This window comes from Eurypyga helias, unplaced genomic scaffold (genome assembly GCF_000690775.1).
Source record: "Eurypyga helias isolate BGI_N326 unplaced genomic scaffold, ASM69077v1 scaffold6021, whole genome shotgun sequence".
In the NCBI taxonomy this organism is placed as follows: domain Eukaryota; kingdom Metazoa; phylum Chordata; class Aves; order Eurypygiformes; family Eurypygidae; genus Eurypyga; species Eurypyga helias.
In genome coordinates this window covers 1-8,262 of record NW_010232621.1, presented here as the reverse complement: position 1 = coordinate 8,262, position 8,262 = coordinate 1, and the positions used below count along the sequence as shown (strand labels likewise).

Genomic DNA, 8,262 nt, shown 5'->3' with positions numbered 1-8,262 from the left:
TGAGGGTTTCCTTCCGGATGAGCACGACGGCGCATTGTGCGTTCGAGCCCGGGTCGTCCCCGCGTGGGAGCCCTGCAGCCCGGGTCGCTCCCGCGGGCGTGTGACCGTCGGGAGTTGAGCCGTTCCGTGCTATGACCTTGGTACAAAAATGGGTTTTTTTTCGCATGGAGCCGCAGCAGCAGCCCTCAGGGGTGTGCTCTGGGGGCGAGGGAGGCCGCTGCGCCTGGGGCTGGCAGCCAGACACTGCAGTTTTCCAGGGGAGCGTGTCAGCGAGGCACGTACAGGCTCCTTGGAGTGGGCAGAGCCATCTCTCCCCATCGTCCCTCATCCCCTCCTGCGGGCTGCACAGCAAGGTGATGAGTCGAGCTCGCTACTCGTGAGCCGCACCCTCGAGGAGAGGGAAGCGGTGGTCAGAAAACACAGACCCCAGGAAGGGCAAAGCCAGTCTTGCCAGAGCCACGCTTAGCCCAGGCCAGCCCCGGAGAACAGCTCGTCTGTCACGTATGTCCCCTGTGAGTGAGTCCGGGCGTGCAAAGGTGTGTAATCGAGCAGTCCAAAGGGCTCTGGTCCCGTTGGAGTCAGACCTGAAAAGCCACATGCCTTCAGGCTCTGTTTCCCACAAAGCCTGTTGCTCCGTTTCTGGCAGGAGCGGGAGGGTGCTGGCACAGCGCGTCTCAGACTCCCGGCAGGGCTTGGCAGACTTGAATCAGCGTTTGAGTCTGCTCTGTCAGCATCATGAACTTGGGCAGATGGGGAAAATGGAACCCTCTTGGCGAGAAAGTAAGCCACGGGGCTTCCTAAAACTGGCTGTTCCAGCCTGATCACCTGCATGGCAGCTTTCCTGGCCAGCTTCTACTTGGCCTTTTTATTCAAGTACTTACTGTATAAGTAGACTTGTACCACCAGTGCCCAGGTAGCTGCCCTGTAACTTCATGGCGAGCCATGGCAATCAGCATGGCTTTATCAGAGCTACACAGTGCTTTTGTCCCTCCAGCTCCCTTCCCAAATTTCTAAGGCAGGACTGCCTTAGAAAGACATTGCTGCCTTTCTCTCTGCACTGGTTGCCTGTGCTGGAAAGTGGGGTGATTTGTATTTGCCTGCTGTAGAGACTGCAGAATCCAGTGGTGGGAAGTGATGAGCAAAAGCGAGGTGACATTACTGTTGTAACTGTAGCCATAGTGTAATTCTGATTTTTGGCCTCCCCCACTAGTTGATTAATTCTTGTTTTTTTCATGAAGTGCTTTCGGCAGCTCATGGCAGCAGCTTATCCCATTCTTTTAAGTTTCATGATACACCTGTTTCTCCTCAGGGCAGTCAGTGAGTTATACAGGATCGTGAATAGCCGTGTAAATCAGTAGTGATCTCTGCAATAACGTGGCCCACAGGTTGGCATCTACATGCCCTCAGATGTGTGGTCTCTGGGGTACAGTGTAGCCATGGCTCCGCCAAACTTCCTTGCGTGGCATTGTGTTCAGCTCCACGTCAGGAACTGTGAGCTATTTCAGCATCCCCCGGGGAATCCCTGGAGATGTTTCTCAGAGCCTGATGAACAAGCCTCATCTGGTGAAGGAAGAGTTCCCAGGGCAGGATTTCCACTTAGCAGAGAGATGAGCTGTTCCTGCAGTAGTCTCCACGCAGTGCCATCTGCACAGCTCTTTGTCTGGGGTACAAACCGAAACAACGTCTCATCCTAATGCCATCTCATGCTCTCTTCTTCCAGATGGGGCATCCTCTTCTCCCACCCGCGGGACTTCACGCCCGTCTGCACCACAGAGCTTGGCCGGGCGGCGAAGCTGGCGCCTGAGTTCAGCAAGCGCAACGTGAAGATGATCGCCCTCTCCATCGACAGCGTCCAAGATCACCTCTCCTGGAGCAAGGTATGGGGAGAGGTACCCCTCCCAAGGTGGGGAGGCACAAAGGGAGCTGCCTTGCTCCAAAGGCCAGAGGAAAAGCCCACACAGAGCATAGCCCAGGCTCCAAACTACATATCTTGAATCCCAAAGGATGTAGGATAGAGGTGCTAAAATCAGAGCAGGAACAGGAAGGTCTGTTCCATCTTCGTGGAGCAGTCCACAAAGTCCAGGGCACTCTGTGCACTGATGCTTTGAAACAAGAGGAAAACAATATTACTGCTCTCCTACCAATACCTGAAAGGGTAAAAAGTATGGGTAGGTGGTGCCAGGAGCTCAGGAAAGCAGTCTATCCACAGACCATGTGTAGTAAAACAGGAAAGGAGGCATTAGAAGGGAACAGACAGTCTCCAAAGGGTTCAGTTCATGCCCAGGCAGGGAAAAGAAAACAGAGAACAAACAGGGGCGTGTTAAACATAAAACCACAAATAGGAGCATGTTAAATATGAAACCATCCTAAGGGAGTGTAAAAAAAAGATGGGAACAAAGACAGTTTGCTGAAAGGACTAGTGAAAAACTTTGAACGCAGGCTCAGGGATGGTGTGCTGCCAGGGAGTGTGCCTCCAGGGCTCGCCGGTGCTAGGGGTGTAAACAAGCATTTCAGAGAGATAAGGCCAGAGTGTAAAAATCCCTGGGTGAATTGCCTGCCTCTTTCTTTGCTTTTAACGATGGGAATGTTCTCACGCATTTCCCAGGGGTGAGACACACAGTAAGAGGTAATAAAGATGAGAAATTCCTGCAGTCAGACATTGTTTTATGTTTAATAAAACACATGTTTTATTAAACATAATAAACATAATAAAACATTATGTTTTGTTTTAAGAAATTCCTAAGGCCAGTCAGACATTGTTTTATGTCTGACTGGCCTCAGGAATTTCTTAATTGCCTTATTGCTTAAGTTGACCTTCGTACCTGAGTGGTGCATGGCTGATGTCCCACCAAGCTTCAGAATGGCCTGAGAAAAACTGTACAAATCCCACCCCAGTTAATGAGGTTTCTGTGCTCCTCAAACTGTCTGAAACCACCGGGCAAATCAGCAGATAACATCTTGTTAAATGTAACGAGAAGTTGGGTTTTGCTTTTGTCAGGGGGTCTCACCTCCGTATTGGTTAAAGCCCTTTGAGTAACTGTAGGGTATTGCTGACTTTTACAAAGTCCTTGAGTTTCCAAGAAGGTTTTCAAAGGAATCAGCTTCGTAAAGGGCAAGCTCATCAAGGAGGTGATAAGGTGGGACACGCGAGGTTCGGCTTGCTCAGGTGATCTGGGAGGGAGGCGAACAGCGAGCTGCCTTTGCTGACGCTATGGAATTAGTCAGGCGAAACCTGGAGAAGTTGCAGATCAGCCCCTCGGCGCCGACTGGTGGGAGGCAGAGTAGCACGTGTGGAAAACCTTCCAGAACAAGCGCGGAGAAGGGCAGAGGGCAGCGGTCCAAGCTGCAGTGAGCTCTGGCAGGCTGGGAGAGGCCTCAGAGACAGCGGGTTGGACCTGTCAAAAAGGAAACCATGAAAGTCCTTCAGAGGAAAAGGTCCGATTGGTGAGGACAGATCCACAGCAGGCTGGAGTCTTCCGTGCTGGCTGTGTCTCGCCCGTCTCGCAGACTACAGGGGATCAAGAAAAGGTGCAGAAAGGGAACAAAGCTGCCTGCAGAATTGGGCAGGTTTGCTCCAGCGCAGAGCAACTGGGGCCTGGGAGCGGGAGGACGTGTCAGGCTACGACACGGTAAGCAGCGGTGCAGGGAGCACGGATGAGCAATAAACGCAGCACTCGTGTGTTGTGGAGGACGTAAAGGAGGACAGGGATGTGCTCTGCTCTTAGACCTTGCCCATATGTGTGATCCTTTGCCCTTGGCACAGCAGAGAAGGACTTCCAGATAATGCAGAGCGCCCAAGAGCTGAACTAGGAAGGCAGCTGCTAAGACCCACACAAGTCTGAGACCGGAGCAGTGCCCCAGAGGTTCTCCTGCCCTGCCCTGGGGAAGAAAACGCGTAACAGAGATGCCAACCCCCGGCGGAGGCTGCCTCTCTGGACAAAAGCAGTCTGCGTTCGTGCTAGAGTGAGGTCTAGAAAATGCAGTTTCCTTCACTACATCTTTACGCAGAGAGGAGTCCTAGGAGTGAGCGAAACTTTGGACAGGCAGGCCTCGCTGTGCAGTGTTCCTCTACAGACCTATGCTGCCTCTTTGGATGAAGCTCCTGCTGAGAGGATGAAGCTGTTTTTATCTGGAGCACAGCCCCTGAGGAAGCAAGTGTGCAGGAGGGGTGGCTGAAATCCTGCATGAAACAAGGAAACTTCTGTGTGCTTTGCTCCAAATTCCAGCAGGCAAATGAGGCCTTGAAAGGTGGGATCAGAGTATAGCCCATAGTTCTCATTTCACTTTGCCCAGCTCTGTTTTCCCAACCAAAGATGTCACTGGTGTCCTTAGCCATCTCTAAGCCAAGACAGAGGCTTGCTCCAGGACTCAGAGCCATGCTGTAGCTCAGCTGGGAATCGATCCCACTTTCCTGCCTTCCCAGGCTGTGCACTGCTTCTCCAGGGGGTGGCTGAATGTGCGAGTTCCTTGAGCGAGGTTGACTGGCACGTCAGAGGGGGTTTCAGTGCGCTTTGGCCACCGATGCCTTGGTGAGTCAGGGGTGAATAAATTGCTCCAGTGATGTCTTGTTTCAGCTTGGACTCTGGAGGAAAAATAGTTCCTAGGGAAGTGAGTGAGTCTTGGGTGTCTTATTGCAAAATAGGGTGGGGGCTGCGAGGCTGTTTTGTACAGAGATGCCCGGGTCATGAAATTACGTGCATTTTGGAACGAGTTACAGTCCAGATGATTCAGATATTGCTTCTCAGGAACAATGCTTCTTCATTGTCTAACCCTCACTCTGCAGAGGTGGGGGGAGCATGTCATTGTCTGACCTTCATCTACAGCCTCCTGTGACTCCGTGGGGCATTCAGAAGCATTCACCTGAGCTGCCTTCTCCGGCTGTGTTTTCCTTCCCTGCTCTGCTTTGACAGGGCAGGTCTGCAGGAGAACAGAACCAATTCCTTCCAAGGCAGGCCTGACCACAACCCAGCCGAGAGAAACGGCCCTTTTGCAGCGCAGTGCTGACTCAGAAAGCCCTGGGGAGAAAACAAGCGAAGAGTAAAGCTGGAAAGGAAACATCTCACCACGTGTGCACCACTTGACCTGCTTGCAGCATCCTGTGCAGCCAGGGCTGGGTTACAGCCCCTTACGCACTACCATCAGCTGAGGAGCGGGCCAGGGCCTGCCTGCTCTTGCTGCCTCTGGCATGCTCTGAGCAGCAGCGGGCAGTGCCCCGGGGCAGCATTTCCAGCCCTGCCCTTCCCGAGCAGCACCCAGCCTGTTCCCCTATGTTCAAAGACTGGGGAAGGCAGAGGGACTTGTACATTTGAATTATCAGTTCAGCTGATAACGGTGCGTGGGAGGCTTGCATCGGCGCTGGAGTCAGTTTTTTCCCTTTGTGCGGAAGGAACAGGCAGCTCTGTTCTGGGGCAGAAACCTTGGATTAAACTTGCTGGCAGCTGCTTTGCTTGTGTTGCCTTGAGCAGACCCCTCCCAGCTCTGCGGTGGCTCAGCGTGACCCGTAGGGGTGGTACCACAAATGAGGATAACTTGAATGCTCTGGCCAAGCCCAGAGCAGATTTGGACATACTCAAAATGCAGTTTCCCTGGGGCAGGTCAAGTCTGGATGAGCACAAGGAGCAGGCTCACAAACCGTGGTCACAGGGGAGAGCCTGCACAGCTGTGGAAGGGGATGGTTCCCTCTTCTGTCCCAGCTGTGGTGCAGAAAGGAGCTTGCGGTGTCCCAGTACCTGCACTCAGACTGCGCCTCGAGAGCACAGGTCGGTTCAGGTGTGACACCGACACGTCTGTCAGTAGTGCCGGATCACTCCCGGGGAGAGGGTTGGAAGAGGGACACCTCCGTTCTCGGGGAAAGGTGGGTAGATCTCCCTGTGTCACCAGCACAGACAGGACTTGTCTATTTCTCCGTACCCACTGCCTGGGCAAAGCACCGAGACAGCTGGTCCACAGGCAGCTCCAGATGTTAGGTGGGTAGATCTCCCTGTGTCACCAGCCCAGACAGGACTTCTCTATTTCTCCGTACTCTCTGGGCAAAGCACGGAGACAGCTGGTCCACGGGCAGCTCCAGATGTTAGGGACAGGGTAACAGCCTCTAAGAACCAGGCGGAGTCCAGCCTGACGTGCAGGTGTCTGCTTTGTCACCTGGTTTCTGGAAGCAGAGAAGCATCATGGAAGCCACAGGCCCCTGGCTGTGCTGTCCCAGCCTGAGACCCTGGGGCCAAGCAAGCCACAGGCTGCTGTAAAACATCTGCTGAAGGTGTTTCTGTGTGCAAGAGCTTACCCTGACACGTGAAGCCTGCGTGGAGGTCTGCCTGGCTGGCCTGTCTCCCGTGGCAGTACCTGCAACAGGGATCATGAGCGTGGCGATGGTTTTGTCTCGGCAGGACATCAACGCCTACAACGGGGAACAACCCGAGGAGAAACTCCCCTTCCCCATCATCGCTGATGCGAACCGGGAGCTTGCCGTCAAGCTGGGGATGCTGGACCCGGATGAGCGGGACAAGGACGGCATGCCCCTGACTGCTCGCGTGGTGAGTACCCGGCCCTGGAGCACGCTGCCTCCAGCCTCCTCGGCAGTAGGCATCGCCTGCCCTGTCTCCATGGGCTTGCAGATGGGGGCAGCTTACCTGCACGGACACGGCCGTCCTCAGGAGCTCGATTGACTTCCTTGGGCTAGATCCATGGGGTGTGCTGCAGGAAGAGGCTGGCATAGCCCCAACCTGCTGGCATCAGCTCCATCTTGGCTGTTGTCACCAGCTCATCCTGGTTGTGCCTGTCCTAACACGCTCCGTGGGGGTCATCGTGCTCGACCTGCTGGCTCTCTCCCCTCCCATACTTGCATTAGAAGGGGACAGGCCAAAGGATTGGGAAGAGGAGCTGCCAGAGCAAACGCTCTGTTCCCTGTGCCCGGGCATCACTTGTTCTCTAGAAGATCCCCACCGTGGCATCTCCACTGTCCAACCAACCTTTGATCAAGCAGGTCACCTCCTGGGAAAGGGGAGAGCAGCAGGGCTGAGCAGATCTAGCAGTGCCATTTAACAGACTCCTGCCGAGCCCTGACCCTGTCTTTCTGCTCAGGTGTTCATTTTTGGCCCGGATAAGAAGCTGAAACTCTCCATCCTGTACCCAGCCACCACCGGGAGAAACTTTGATGAGATCCTGAGAGTGGTGGACTCCCTGCAGCTGACGGCGTACAAGAAGGTCGCTACCCCTGTGGACTGGAAGGTGAGGAGGGCAGTGAAAACATGCATGGAAACATCAACCAGCATCCCTTTTAGGGAGAACCATGGGATGGGGAAAGCTGCTGAGGTCCTGGGATCTGAGTTAGACCCCAGGACTGTTGCAGCCTGGAGTCAGCCGCACTCCAAGGCTGGAGTCGGTCTCCCTTCCCTCCATCCCTGGTGCCAGCGAAAACTGGGCCTGGCCCTTCTGGGTATCAGTACTTGAACTTCAGGCAAGGCAGGTCCTGCCCTTGTTGTCTGTGACAAGGAAGGGCATTACCAGGCATCAGTGTGCCAAAGTCCACTCAAAGCAGCGAGTGTGGGACACCCCTCCCTGGGCCGGCTCGCTGCTCGGCTGCCTTTCAGCCAGGATGGGCACAGCCCTAGGCTGTGAGGACCACAGCCAGGTCCTGTCCTCGTAGAAAATGACCAGCTGAAGTTGCTTAGGTGTGGAATTATTTCAAATTCCCAAAAAACAGTTTGGGCAGCCAGGATAAAGCAAGAACAAGCAGCACAGTCTGGATGCTTCAGCAGGGTGGCTCAGCTCCTGGATGTGTCCTGCCAATGGCTAAGGGCGTGGAAGCCGGCCTGGTAGGAGCCAGAGGACACGCTCCTGCTATTACAGGGTGTCCTGGAGAAGCCCTCACGTGTTACACGCCAGGACCAGGCTCCCAAGCGTTATACCAAACACCCACAAAGGGTGCCTGAGCAAGCTGCGCTCCCTCCTGCATCATAGAGATGCTCCAGTTCCCTTCCTGTTACTCCACGTTCCCATGGCAGTCCCAAGGGGAAGGGCTGGGCTGTGGGATCCCATCGGTCCCCTAGAGCTGCAGGGGATGTGCCAGCTCCTCCGCTGCTCTCACACTTCCCCTTTTCCCCCCCAGCCTGGTGACAGCGTCATGGTGGTGCCCACCTTACCCGACGAGGAAGCCAAGAAGCTCTTTCCCAAAGGAGTCTTCACGAAGGACCTCCCCTCGGGCAAGAAGTACCTGCGTTACACCCCGCAGCCGGAGTGAGCGGGCCTGCCCGTCCGCCCCGCCGG

The 8,262-nt window shown here is 54.7% G+C and overlaps 1 protein-coding gene across 1 annotated transcript; it reads left to right on the top strand.

The window, feature by feature from the left end:
- Positions 1–1,720: 1,720 nt before the first annotated feature.
- PRDX6 (peroxiredoxin 6) lies at positions 1,721–8,262 on the top strand (the record flags this gene model as incomplete). The annotated part of the gene is made up of 4 exons (XM_010161441.1): positions 1,721–1,877; positions 6,384–6,530; positions 7,078–7,224; positions 8,105–8,262. Coding segments are annotated over 4 exons (583 nt in total), but the record flags the coding sequence as incomplete, so codon positions are not given.